The 14875-nt window shown below is 39.6% G+C and overlaps 1 protein-coding gene across 1 annotated transcript in view; it reads left to right on the forward strand.

The window, feature by feature from the left end:
* Positions 1-6968: 6968 nt before the first annotated feature.
* The window catches only part of LOC117465060 (corticotropin-releasing factor receptor 1-like), a 118404-nt gene continuing 110497 nt past the window's right edge, over positions 6969-14875 (forward strand). Inside the window, exon 1 of the mRNA XM_034107929.2 lies at positions 6969-7455. Within this exon, the coding sequence (XP_033963820.1) occupies positions 7426-7455 (30 nt within the window). The 5' untranslated portion in view covers positions 6969-7425. The remainder of the gene's footprint in view (positions 7456-14875) is intronic.

Genomic DNA, 14875 nt, shown 5'->3' on the forward strand with positions numbered 1-14875 from the left:
CTCGTGATTACATCCCCATTCAGTAGGTGCAGTTTTAAATGTTGTGGCTTCTGGGTAACAAATAGCTTTAATCAAGCTAAGCGATGGTTTAGTTGCACTTGTTGAACATGCTGCCTTCATACGAGAGGCTGTAATCCGCCCAGCTCTGTATTGATACCAGAGTTTGGATTTGGCCTGTGTTTTTGTGGCCTTCTCAATGACATCCGCCTCCGGCTTGGTGATAGCTATATTGATCCCTTGGCAATGTTCTGTAAGGGCTTTATGGTCCATTTCTAGGCAGTTCTCACTTTTTAAACTAGAAAGCGGCTTAGGAAATGTTGACAAAGTCACTTTTGGGACAAAATTGGCATTGTGTGGAGCTGAGATTGTCAATATTGCACACTTCCTTCCAGTAGATTTCAGTGATGCCAGGAAAGACTGTTGCTCAGCATCTGTCGCTTTTGGAATTTCCCTCGAGTGACGTAAAAGTGGTGGTGGTGTTGTTGTTGTTGTTGTTGTTGTTGTTGTTGTTGTTGTTGTTGTTAAATTAGCTGCATCACCAAGACTGTCAATTGCTTGGCTTAAACGATTCCTTCGTGTTTTAGCCGAAGTAAAGTCAATGTCAGCAACAGGAGAAGGTGTTACATCCTTCACTGATCCAGGTAGAAGCCAATACGCCTTTTCCTGGGTAACTGTCTTGGCATCACGTATCCGTACAGATGTTTCAATGTAGAACAGGAGAGATGCAACATGGGTACATGTCGATCCCAAACCAGCCTTGCAGTTGCAGTTAGCTGTGATGACTGCACCATCCTTCTTCATCAGTACCCACGGACATGTTGGCGGCAGCCCAATACTCTGAGAATGCAATACCTGAAAAATAAAATACAAAAATATTATTGGATTGTTGACTATTTAGAACCATCAATATTTTGGTCCAACTTTACTTTCAAATACTGATTGTTTACACAACCAGTGGGTGGTCAGCTCTTGCCATATTCCTATGCTAGGTAGCCCATAACAGAAGCTGACAACCAAGAATAGGTTCACAACTTTTGTAATTTAAATATATTGCAATATATAATAAAGCTTTAGTTATAAAGACCTTTTCATAAAGCACGTGTAGCTCAAAGTGCTTTACAAAATGGCACACATCACAAGTTAAAAATAAACCACAAGAAATTCCCCTCAGATCAGATGTTAAGACCTTTACAGGTACATGCAGCATAGCAACAACATATAACATTTTAACAGGTTAAGAGACACAAGGAGGTAATATGTATGATAATACAAATAAATAATAAGACCAAGGGTCCATCGAACCAATCGACGTACATTTGTCTCTGTAAACGATCTTATCCTCCGGATTTAGTGATTCGTAGTAGCCTTTCATTTTCGCCATTTTTGAACGCTGCCGCCAGTAGAGTGGTACTCCAAGATGTCTGCCGCGAAATCCCGTGACGTCATTAGGAAGCCTCTATACAGACATAAATAAACCAGCGACTGTATTCTCCATGACACAGACAGTCTGTGGTTTGTACTTGTTTAACTTTTGTCTAGTTTCTGAACAGATCGTATCTGTCTCCGGCTGTTTGAAGAGCAAGCATGGGAAACAAAAGACAGCATTTACCTGTTTGCATCCAGCTAGCCATGCCTTTCTGGTGTACCAGCTACGTGAGAAGCCTCGTTGATACGTTTTGTCTTTTTCACGAGCTTGCTGCGACAAATCGGGTTGGTCCATTCCAAGGTCTTTAAGCAACAGTTTATCTCCCAAACTTCCCCCTTCGAAAGGATTGGAGATTAGCTCGGAACTGGGCGGGGACTCCACCTGCAAATGAAGCAACCCAGTCTCACGGCATTTCGTGTTCACCAACACGATTTTTAATCTATTGATTCGTGTTCACCAACACGATTTTTAATCTATTGATTCGTGTTCACCAACACGATTTGCCCCTTTTTTTTCGTGTTGCACAGCACAATTTTAAAAGCAATGTATTTCTACTGCCTGCAGCACGTCTTTTTCTCCGGTCGGGTCGTGGGAGACCGGAAGCTGTGTGGTTCATAAAAACATGTTCTTACTCAATATCAAGCCACAATTATTGCTTTTATTTTAAATCGTATAATTTCGGACTTTTGTTGCCGTCTGTGAGGAAAATAAATGGGGCTCAGAGCCTCAGGATACTGAAATCTGTATTTTTAAATATGTTTTCCTTCTAATTTGTTATTCTTTTCAAAATAACACACTGTTATTTACTCACCAATAACACACAATTATCCTTGCTTTTATTTATTGGTTTAATTCCATAATCTCGGGCTTTTTTGGTGTCCGTCAGGAACTGAATTTCAAAATAAAAATAACCGGAAACAGACGTAGGCCTATAAGGGACATTTCGAGCATCATTGCGATTGTCAACATTTCTGAGTTTAGGATGGCCGAAGACACTACACTACCCATAATCCCCAGCTATCGTTTAGGACTACAGTCCCGTAAGGTTACGCAGAGCATCAAACAGCTGTGTGAAATGGAACGAAACCACGCCAGACTATCCAAAACTGGAATCGAACACCCCCCCAGAACTACACATGCTGTCTATTGTGTTTCGCAAAATGTTCTATGGGACGTCTCTACTGAACGTTTTCGTTTTTCCCACAATTAGAAGTTGCCAGTATTAAACACATTGGTGTTATCAAATGTAAAACATATAATTAATAAATTGGTGAAAATCGCTTGTGTCCATAATGCGCAGCATCAATATATACCCACATGACAGCTCATTGTTACTTTGTAATTCTACTCCACGACAGTTCAGAGGTTAACCTGGTATTTTTACTCCACTGCATTTATTTGAGTTACTTTGCAGTTTCTGATTAATTATGTGAAATATAAACAACCCTTAAATCAGACTTTAGTTACACCTGAGTAAAATTCAGGTAAGGTGATTGTCAAGTGCCAACAATCAGGAGAGATATTTGATAGTTGGTTCTTGAGAAGATTAAACATGTATCTGCAATTGACATGAATGGAAACGAGTAATAAAGTATATTCATTACTCGTTATTCTCTACTAATAGTTAATTAAAGACTGTATATTATGGCTATTTTGCACATCCCTTTCAAGATGTTCAAAGGTTTATTGACATATCATACACAACTACGGTGTAGTTATGCAATGAATGAAAAACTTGGGTCACAGGTTCCTCAACAGTGCATTACAAGACATCTATCAATATGTGTGTACCTCCACCATTAAACTGTCATATTCTGCACATTTCTTATTCTATCTACATACATAAGAGTATAATTAATGTGTATAATATCAGTTAAAATAAGTGCTTCAACATAGTTAACATTGCAGGAAAGCAATATATTAGACGTTAAGTACTTTGTCAGGCTTAATATTTATCTGTAGATAGATACCCCCAAATACCTTAATCTGTTATTTAATGTTTAAATAAAGGATAATCCGTTTTTCTGTTTTGCACCTCCTCCTATTAATATCTTTGTACATCCTGCACTAAACTGTTTTATTGTAGAGATCACTTATAGTATCTTCTTGATTTTTGTATTCTATATTTCTATATTTATACTTTCCCCCTATGAAAGTATGTACTCTTAATATTTTTTTAATCAAATATAACACATAAAAACAATAATTCAATAACGTGCTTTAACCACTAGGAGGTGCACACAAGGTGCACACAGTCATAATAACTTTGTATTATTAGTGTGTATGTACAACATCTGAAGATGTATAGTTTCATGCATGCTTTCACATAATTTTACAGCATATTGCTATACTATTTCAGACTCAGTATTTACATTCTTACATTCAAAGAAAATCAGTAATATCTTTAAAAACTACAGTCCTTTTATATCAGCTGTGCACCGTTATGGTGTAAATATAACCGATCTATGAATTAGATCAAATGTAAAAGTCAGCCGAATTAGTGTTGATACTGCAAGGAGACGTATTGTGTGAAGAGAAATTGAAGATGTTGTTTAATTGTTGATATATTTATGATCCACGTCAAGTATTCAGTTTCGGCGGCATTTCTTCCAGTTTTTCCAAAGGTCTTCTCATCAGGGCTCTCTAAATAAAGAACTACGGCAGATCTGTAATATGTAATGCAGCCGAACCGTGTATTACAATGCCATTATGTGATGACTTTCAAAGAGAAAAGCAAGAGCACTCGGAATTAAGTATTATTTTATTCTTTTAAAATGTTTTCCGGATTTCATATAATATAAACACCAAATCCCAGCATGCATTGCGGCTAACACATCCAATCAGCGAGCTTAAAACCATAGCTGAGGATCTTGGGTAATCGCTCGAAATGCCTACTCTGTTTCCGGTTATATTTATTTTGAAATTCAGTTCCTGACGGACGCCAAAAAAGCCCGAGATTATGGAATTAAACCAATAAATAAAAGCAAGGATAATTGTGTGTTATTGGTGAGTAAATAACAGTGTGTTATTTTGAAAAGAATAACAAATTAGAAGGAAAAACAGATTTAAAAAATACAGATTTCAGTATCCTGAGGTTCTGAGCCCCATTTATTTTCCTCACAGACGGCAACAAAAGTCCGAAATGATACGATTTAAAATAAAAGCAATAACTGTGGCTTGATATTGAGTAAGAACATGTTTTTATGAACCACACAGCTTCCGGTCTTCCACGACCCGACCGGAGAAAAAGACGTGCTGCAGCCTGCAGGCACGAAACACATTACCAGTAGAAATACATTGCTTTTAAAATCGTGCTGTGCAACACGAAAAAAAAAAAAGGGGCAAATCGTGATGGTGAACACGAATCAATAGATTAAAAGTCGTGTTGGTGAACAGGAAATGCCGTGAGACTGGGTTGAATGAAGCCATCCTCATCAGTATTGGGCAAGTTACTTCCAAAATGTAATATATTACATATTACTTATTACTCTCTTTTGAAAGTAATAAGTTACATTACAATATTACTGTCTCTGAAATGTAATGAGTTACACTACTTTAGCAAAAGAATGGCTAGGTATTTTAAATGCTAAAATGTAGTTTAGTGCAGCTCATTATACATCCAGTGAAGGGCAATGTGGTATAGCATAACAACTGTGTAGGCCCTTAAGGCTACTAACAACTTGTACACAGCTGAGTTGAATACTCGATTCTGATTGTAACTTCTTAACATGTAACACGTTGTTAATACAGCAGTACAGACCACTGTCAAGGACTATAATGAAGGTTGCTAAGGAGGATCAAGAAAGAGAAAGGAAAAGAGGTTAAAAGACGGAGCGCTGGACGTCAGATAAATCACCAGAAGAAGGCAGACAGGAAGTAAACAATAACAGGACACGGAATGGGCTCTGTAGTTTGTTTAGTATATGGCCGTGTACAGGCCCGGTTCCAGAACAAAGTGACTCACGGTACATCTGAGATTACATGGGGCGCAGCAGTAGTAAGTTTACATGAGCAATAGTGGCCGGCAACAGCAATGACAAATAGCATTGATGGTCCCCAATGAACAGATTATGGCATTTGTTATGTTTTAAAACCAAGCAAGTGAGAACATTTCAAGTGAGTTAATATTTGCAATCCTGAAATATTTCATATAGTCCAAAGTGGACTGTGGCAAAGAAAAGCACAAAAGCTTCAAAGCTGTAGTGATAAAACAAATGAGAACATATTGTAAATCAAGGCACACATTATTTAAACCAGCTCATGGTTTGAAATGGCATTGAAAAGCAAAAGTATTATTAAAACCATGTACTACATCATCACCTTGGTCCCATCATATACTCTGGGAAGAGAATATTTACTGTGCTTGAAAACTGGTATCACATCATCATGTGAGGTTGACTTTGTGACCTGGAGAACATTTCAGCTGCAACATTAGCTTGTTGATAATCTTGGGATATGAGATCTTTGTGTAGCCATTCGTGGTGAAGGCATCTGTGCTATTGTATGCATTATGTTTGACCCTACATTTCTACAGGCATGGCAGAATATGAATCTATTTTCACATGAATATTCCCTTGTCTATTTTTATGCCACGAGCTGCAAAATGACCGCCTATAACCCCACTGTACAGGCGGGTACACCGTACTTGTATACCTGGGCAGGCTCTGTTTTGCCGTGGTATCCTCTGCGGGCCGCAGAGGGGCGGCGTAGTTTGGGGAGACGAAGACTGCTGCTCCGGGGGCGAGGGCGGCGAGTCAGAACTAGTGTGGACCAGGCGCTGACATTGGCGCCCGGTGATCATCAGATTTGACGATGCTGATTGGCTGAAATTATGTTTCGGCATCATAGTTTACAGATAGCAACAGTCAGCTGCTAGTGGCTGCTGCTGCACTGGTTGAGGGCTCCTTTCTTACCGCCCAGACGAGAGAGGGTAATGACCATAGACTGTATATATAAAGGTAAAGACACATGGGCAAGGCCAGGCAGGAAACATGTGACTTATCAGTAACTTTAGACATCGTCGTAACACAATTTTAAACGAGATTTTATCGTAGATTATACATTTTACTAATACCAATTATATAATATTTACCTTGTTTATTTAAAAAAAATATATATAGGCCTATATATATATATATATATATTTTTTTTTTTTAATTTTATTTAAAATTGCCTCCTCTGGGGAGACATTCTGAACTGTGTTGACACAGTGTGACCATCTGTCCATCTTTCTCACGGCCAAATCAGTCAACTCTGATCTTGGCACTAATTCAACTGGAGAACAGGGGTCCCTTTCCTGTGTAAGCCTCTCTTATTTTTCTGTAATGCGCGCGGATCCTTTCCTCTTTCCATAAATAAATGCACTCCCGTCGCCTAACTTTCACAGCAGTGACGTCTAGATCGCAAAGGGATTATGGATTAGGATGTGCAACTCCGTAGAGACGTTGCATAATTAACTCCGGGATGAGGAATTTAGTTATTCCTCAATCGCGTAGCACACCCCGGTTTAAATGGCACAACGTGGGCGGTGCGTCGACGACATGATCTGGAGCACGGAGCGCAGCCGGCACTCACACACCGGATAGGAAGCGGTGGGACACGATGGCTGTGTAGCCGGCGGAACAGAAAAACGCATGCAAAGGGAGTTGTTGGTCCGGGGCCAGCTGTGAAGGGCACCGTGGTTTCTGTGTGACGGTGCGCTTCTCTCTTCAAAGGTGGATTCGGTGACTTAATTTCAAGAGAAACCAAAGGAAAAGAGAGGGAAGCTGCTCACCTGAAGAAGAATCGTCTTAATGGATCATCTGTGCTGCTCATTCACCACGCGTCTCTCTCTGTTGACAGAAGTGACATTTCCCACAGCAGCAGCATCACATTCTCTGCACACATCGTGCTACTTTCACAAGTGACTCAGGGGATAGTGAACAAACATTGTTGTTTAAAGTGACAAGAAGACATTTAACGTCCCACATGAACATTATGTGAAAAATACAGGATTGGAAATGCGTCGCAAATGCTTCGGTCTGCTTGAGGTAAGTTATTTTTTGGCTTTATATCCTAAAACCCTAGCCTGTGGTTGAATTAAAATAGCTTAATAAAAACAACTGGATCTTTATTCTTCGCAGGATTTCAGCAGAGTGTAATCTTGATGCGAAGGGATTTATCAGCATCACATCCAGATGTTAGTTTTTGGATATTTTCTCCATCTCGGAATGCTATTTAAAAATCATAAAACCCATTACATGTGCTGAACTAAAAGCTTTTGGAGCAGGAAGGCTGAGTTTCAGCGTAAACACACAGACATGGAGCTGTATGGGTTTTACAGTGCATGAGAAAAACATCCCAAGTGACACGATGCCTCCTCTTCATGGGACGCGGGGCTCAAATGCTGATGCTAAAAAAAAACGGATTTGGGACACTGGAGATTAGAAGTGTTAGTGCAGCAAGTGCATTGCTCCACTTCCTGTTCTCATGTGTGATCCCTCAAAGCAAAGTCTAATTAACATTGTTAAGTTGTTGAGAAAGGCTTCCCTGACAGTCATTATAGTGTTCTGGACTTGTGGTGCAGATGCTGATGTTGCTATGAATGGCAGCTTGAGGTGAATCACTTAATTCCTCCTACCTCTTGTGTGTGAGGAGCCACACTAAGAATAGTCAAGAATCCCCTGAAGCCTTCTCTCAGATCCCTCCTGCATTCTGTGTGTGTGTGTGTGTGTGTGTGTGTGTGTGTGTGTGTGTGTGTGTGTGTGTGTGTGTGTGTGTGTGTGTGTGTGTGTGTGTGTGTGTGTGTGTGTGTGTGTGTGTGTGTGTGTGTGTGTGTGTGTGTGTGTGTGTGTGTGTGTGTGTGTGTGTGTGTGTGTGTGTGTGTGTGTGTGTGTGTGTGTGTGTGTGTGTGTGTCCATTGTTTGTTTATCACCTGTCTGCTGCTGCTGCTGCTGCTGCTGCTGCTGCTGTCAAAAGGTAAAATGATGATGTGACTGAGGTTCATTGTTTAAGGGCTCTTGTCCCTCAGTATTTCTTAAATACTGAGATGTGTGTGATTTTAAAGATAATAAAAATGCTATTGCCATGCATTTTTTCCATGTAGCAAACACAATGTGAAAAGACACAGAATCAGAAAGCACAATCCTCCCTTTTTGTAAAACATATAAACAATTCTTATGATGATAATGAATAAAATAATTATAATATTGCTTATCTATTACTCTGTAGCCCCAGCGTAGACATGTACTCTGCGCAATTAAATATTTTCTCGAGTGCAAGAGTAATAAATACTTGGACAAAAAGTACTTGTCATGGATCCCGGGGATGAATAAAGTATTATCTTAACCTCATAGATCAGCAGAAGAACTGTAACATGTGTGCTACAGTAGTCAGTAGAGTAAAATAAAATGTAGTGAAGTGGGAGTTTTAGGTAGCATGACATATACATTCTCATACCTCAAAAACAGTGCAGAAGTACTCCTACTTTATGGAAATATTGTACCTTTTATTCCACGATAAGTCAGATGTATTTAGATTTGGAATGATTTCTTCTTTCTTTCGTGTCGTGCTGAACGCTTTACATGACACCAAAAAAGTGATCAACATTTATTTTCATTACAAAATGACAAGCTGTTTTACTACCCCATCTTGAATTTGATTAAATTAGATATACTTTGCGTATCCTAAATTGGGAAATCGTTTTGTCTCAGCAGCAATTAAAAGAAATAAGATGAAAAACGATTGATTCCTCTACTGGTTATTTGTCATTTGTTTTGGTCTATGAAATGTCAGAAGGTAGTAAAATATGTACACTTTGTTTTTTTCAGAGAAAAGACAGAAATCTAAATGTTCTCCCATTTTGTATTAAAGTGAACTAATCGATTTAAAGACTTATGGTTGCAGCTCTAGTTCACTACATTTATTAAAAGTGTCTAAGAAAGAATACACAATGTTGAAAATACAGAATAAATTACAATAGTAATAGACCAATCTACCAAAATAAAGACATAGGATACTACTTGCAAATATTCTACCTTCTACCCCAAGATTTGCAGGTAAATTCTGCTACAAAAACAATGTAGAAGAAGTTTATCATCTGTCCTCCACTCTCAGAAAACAAACATAAATGGAGGTCATTTCACTTACATATAATTCATCCTCACAGACAGGACAGTACATCAGAAATGTAACCCTATTCTCTATTTCTCCTAGCTCATCTTCATATTCAGATTATTGTCCCAGAGAGATATTTCTTTTCACAGCCAGTGCACAGAAACACAGATGTACACATAGGAGTACAAGGCCAGCATACCAATATAGTACAGTGCATAACATCTTCATGTCTGCATTCATTAAATGATGCCGGCTGTGTCAGCGAGGCAGATTGTTAAAAGCCGCCCATGCAGGATAAAATAACTCCTTCTGGAGCGCCTTTCCATTTAGAAGTCATGTATCCCCCACAGATGGGAGTGATGCGAGGTGTTGGGCTTTTTCGTTATTGATTCAACTGTCTGTTATTTTCTAGTTTGATAGGGTCTATGAAATGTCAGAAAACAGTGAAACTGTCAGGGTGAGTGAAGCAGGCAGGACCCAAATGCAGATTTCACAGAATAGATAATACCTTGATTTCAAGGCTAAACTAGAACAAACAGAACACTACCCCGTGAACACAGTCATAGACAAACAATGAACTGACAATGACAGACAGAAAAACCAGAACTTAAATACATACAAGACTAATCACACAAACAAGACACAGGTGAGGAGGGAGGAGAAAACACAGGGGCACCAGGTGAACACAATCAGGTAATTAGGTAGGAGGGAAAACAGACAGAAAGCAACAGGCAAGACAGGAGGTGAAGACTTTTCAAAATAAAACATGAAACCAAAGACAGAAAAAGACAAGACAAAACACAACACAGACAGATCGTGACAGAAACATGTCGACTCTGGTTTCTCAAAGTCCAAGGTTTATGTCAGGGTAAAGCCAGAAATGTATCAAATCAGATGTAGTTAGATTTTAAACACCAGCGCCCTAAGCTTTACAAGGCACCAAAAAAGTGATCAAATATTTAATTCAATTATAATATGACTAATTATTCCCCGTCTGAGATAAGTTTAGATATACTTTACTCATCCCAGTTTGGGAAGTGACTGTGTCACAGCTGCAAACAGTTAACAGGTGCTAATACATGGAATCAAAATAAAGAAATATTGATACATCTGCCGGTTATATTCGTTTAATATGGTATCGATTAGTTATCTTGTCTTTGTTACGGATGTGATGAGAATCATTTGATATTGCGCGTGAGATATGTGACGCTCGAATCAGAGCTCTCTGTCTGTTTTAGACTGGGTGTGGGAATCCAGATATTCTGCGGACAGTGCGTGAGACGCTAGGTTTGTTTTTGTTGGAGATGACGAACACAATGGCAACTGGACAGCAGTATCAGTGAAATTAGCCTGTTGTTTAGATACAGCAGGATGTGTTGAATAAAACTTGAGTTTAAATACAGCATATGTGTTTGATAAGACTTCACCTTAGCTAAGGGGGCTCTCGGTTTCGTCTTTCTGGGATTCGATGCGTTGATCAAAATGGAGGTTATTGTCTGTTGTGACATGAATGGAAGAGGTCCAGTGCGTGGTGTCTTAATGATGAGGCCTTTTTTCCATCTACCTGCAGCTGTAGCCAATTATCAGTGCAACGTTCTGCACTTGAGTTGCATCTTTTTTGCATCCAAAACATATGATCAACTTCAAAACATAGAAGCATTGTCTGACAGCCTGGTGTGAATATTTAAACCTGCTTTCAATGCAAATCCACTTGTTTCAAGATTATTTTTTTTTATTATTTAAGTGCTGCTTTGTTCTTTGGTGTTTCAAAGCATTGCATTTGTTTTCATGGCCTTTTGCAGAGGAACCACTATTGACACTATGGATGTCATAGAAAACAGGTGCAGACATATCCAAACTGCTTCACTGATTTGAAATGAGCTTTCTAAACTGTAAAATAAAGAAAATAATTGACAAAAATAGAATTAAAACCATTACTAAGTCATTAACCGTGCAGGACATCCACAAGGGTAAGTGTCATATTACCAATAATTCATCAACACTTCAACCTGATCATACATTAATCATACAGCAATATATTTTAACTGGCTTGTGTTCTATTACCCCCATACACCCATAACATATTGAAACCAGGGAACAGGGAGTACTTTATATTAGTGGTGCACGATAATTATCGGCCCGATAATTATCGGTCCGATACTAGGAATTATGACGTCATCCCGATAAACCCGATAAAAGTATTAATAGCCCCGATAATATACAATATATTCTTTGGGTAAAAAAAGAAAAAAATACTGCGGTGTAGGTGGATTGGGATGAGGGGCGCTTGTTTTTCACTCGGCTCCTCCCGTTTTGCCAGTACTGTGGTATTAGTGGTTTAGGAAGAGGGGAGTTTTTCAAAAATCCAGCACTCCCTAACTCATGCCTGGCTGTGACGTAAATGGTGTGCGGCCGTGAAGCCAGGACAGTAAACAAACAAGTCGTCGGTAGTATGGGACTATTTAAAAGTTTCAGAGTTAGATAGTTTGCTTGTTATTTGTATAAACAAATGCAATGCAGAAGTTCCACGAGGAGGCAAAAAGGCAACGAGCTATAATACTTCCAACCTGATCAGTCACCTGAAACATCGCCATGGCTACAATGGTGTGTTAAAAGCGTACGAAGACGCCTGCGCTGCTAAACTAGCTGCGAATCCAAAGCCAGCTGCAAAGGCACCAGGGCTTTTACCTATCGACGAGGCTTTTGAAAAAGGCAAGAAGTTTGCCAGAGACGACCCCAGGGTTAGTTGTGTTCATAGTAGTAATGCTCATGTCATTTGCTCACTACTAGTCTTTTTTTACCACCAGGTGTGCAAAAACTACAGGTACATTTAATATATATATATATTAGGGCTGTCAAACGATTACAAATTGTAATCAGATTAATCACAGCTTAAAAAATTAATTCATCATGATTAATCACCATTCGAACTATGTCCAAAATATGCCATTTATTTATGTATATTGTTGGGAATGGAAAGATAAATGAAAGAAGGTGGATATATCCATTTAACATACAGTATCTATGTTTATTATAACATTTGTCTGTGTGTCAAAATGAAAGACAACCCACACACCTATCAATCATCAAACCGTAGGGTCTTAATTCATTACGTGTTGATATCAACGGGGGAGTAGGCTACTTCAGGGAAGTCGACAGAGGGGGGGGGCGCTAGTGGAGTACTTCGTGACCACAGAGTGTGAACGTTGTGATCAGCTGTTTTAGCGCAGTTCTCCAGTGAGGGGGGGAGTCTCCCTCCGCAGCCGCCCTGTCTGTGCACACGGAGACCGACTCTGTCGTCCGGTGATCTAACCGCCTTCTGGAAAAGCTTCACAAGTACGTCGGTACGCAAATGCACTTTGTGACACAAGTGACGGTACGCATTTCAGATTACGCACATAACCTGCGTACCAGTTATGTGCACCCCTGTACTACAGCAAAAGTATTCTCCGTCGGGACTTCCTGCTACAACACCACGCCGTTATCAAAGATGTTCTATTGAGAAGACGATCACTACGTGACATAAGTTTTCAAAACCGTGGCTGCTGAAATCAATCTTACTAACTGCTGTCTGTGCAATTTACTCCGCGAGTTGGCAGACTTTATTTTGCTTACTTTAACATCATTTTTCATGGTGGGGCTAAGCCATTTATTGGTATGGGTGTAGCCTACCCCAGCCATACCCTGGCGCTGCCACTGGTGGCACGTATGGGGCGGGCCATTCTGCACATGCGTTAAATATTTTAACGCAATTAATTCAAAAAATTAATTACCGCCGTTAACGCGATAATTTTGACAGCACTAATATATATATATTATATTATTATCGGTTATCGGTATCGGTCTTGAGAAGCAGCAAGTTATCGGTATCGGTTTCAAAAAACCAATATCGTGCATCCCTACTTTATATACATAGATGTGAATGTAGATCTGAAATAATAAGATATCATCTAAATCTACTGATTCTAATTGAATATTATAAAGAAAGGTATACTCTCCTCGGGATGGGCACGTGGATGTCTCCTCCGGAATTCAAAATATTAAAGGTCCCATGTCATGGCCATTTCCACTGATCATAATTCCATTGTTGAGGTCTACTAGAATAGATTTATACTGTGCAATTTTCCAAACTCACATTGGTTTCGCATACAGCATCTCTGTAAAGTATGTGTATTCACTCTCTCCACTAAACGGCTCGCTGCATCCCAGTGTGCTCCGATTGGTCGGGACCAGTCGGGACGTTGTGAATCGCGCTGAGCTCCGTGGAGGTGTGATTTCCTTGTTTAGCGATACACAGCGAAACACAGCCAAACTCACCCTGAGCACACACAAAGTCACAGCCGAAGTAAAAACAATAAGTGTGGCTTGATATTGAGTAAGCAAAAGGTTGATAAACGCTGTGAGAATGGGTCTGCAGAGAGAATTTCGCCGCAATCCCAACTGTCTGTTATCAGCCTGCAGCCAGGGAGGAGAGATCAGCAGAGCTGCATGCACTGAGTGTGTGTGTGAGGAAGTCGTGGATTGGTCCATTTGGACCAATCAGCGGGGGCTTAACGTAACGGCTCCGCGGACGTAACGTAACGGCTCCACGGATTGGTCCATTTTGTTCCGGGGACGACATGACATCATGATGTACCCGGAAGAATCAAATGGACAGTGACGTATCTCCAACGAGGCGTTTTGGGGAGGTATTTTCTGTGTTAGAGTTTTACTCGCTACATGGTGTACTTTGAGGGTTTTGACCCTGCACACCGTTTACATGCATAAAACACCTTCATAATACACAAGGGGACGGGCAATAACCGGAAAAGCAAGACATGTCACCTTTAAGGAACAGCAATGATTATAGATATAATATATTTAGATTTTTTTCCAAACAAGTTGATGTTAATTTATTTATAGAAGAAAAAGCATATTGAAGAATAAAGTCATGTCTTGATTGTTGACTTAAATGTAATAATGAGCCACACACTCATGTAATAATAATAATAATAATATATTTAATTTATATAGCGCTTCTCATCTGCCAAGACAAATCTCGAAGTGCTTGTTAAAGTAAAGAAGGCTGATGTGGCTCACACACACTGAGACAAATATCTGTGCATCCTCACAACAATACGTTTAACTTTCAATGAATCTGCAATTGTTCAAAGCACATTATGCATTGGTTTCTGACCACCATGCATTTACGTAATCCAAGCAAATCTTACACTAACCATGGATCGTGCTTTCTTGACTCTTTTCCAGTATAATCATGAACCGCAGGTTTGGGAAGCTTGCCTGTGGCTGGTTTCACTGCACCAAAAAACCCTGGTCCTTTCATGAAGTTGCAAAAGCCAAAGACCGCGGAATTTA

This window comes from Pseudochaenichthys georgianus, chromosome 19 (genome assembly GCF_902827115.2).
Source record: "Pseudochaenichthys georgianus chromosome 19, fPseGeo1.2, whole genome shotgun sequence".
Classification (NCBI taxonomy): Eukaryota; Metazoa; Chordata; class Actinopteri; order Perciformes; family Channichthyidae; genus Pseudochaenichthys; species Pseudochaenichthys georgianus.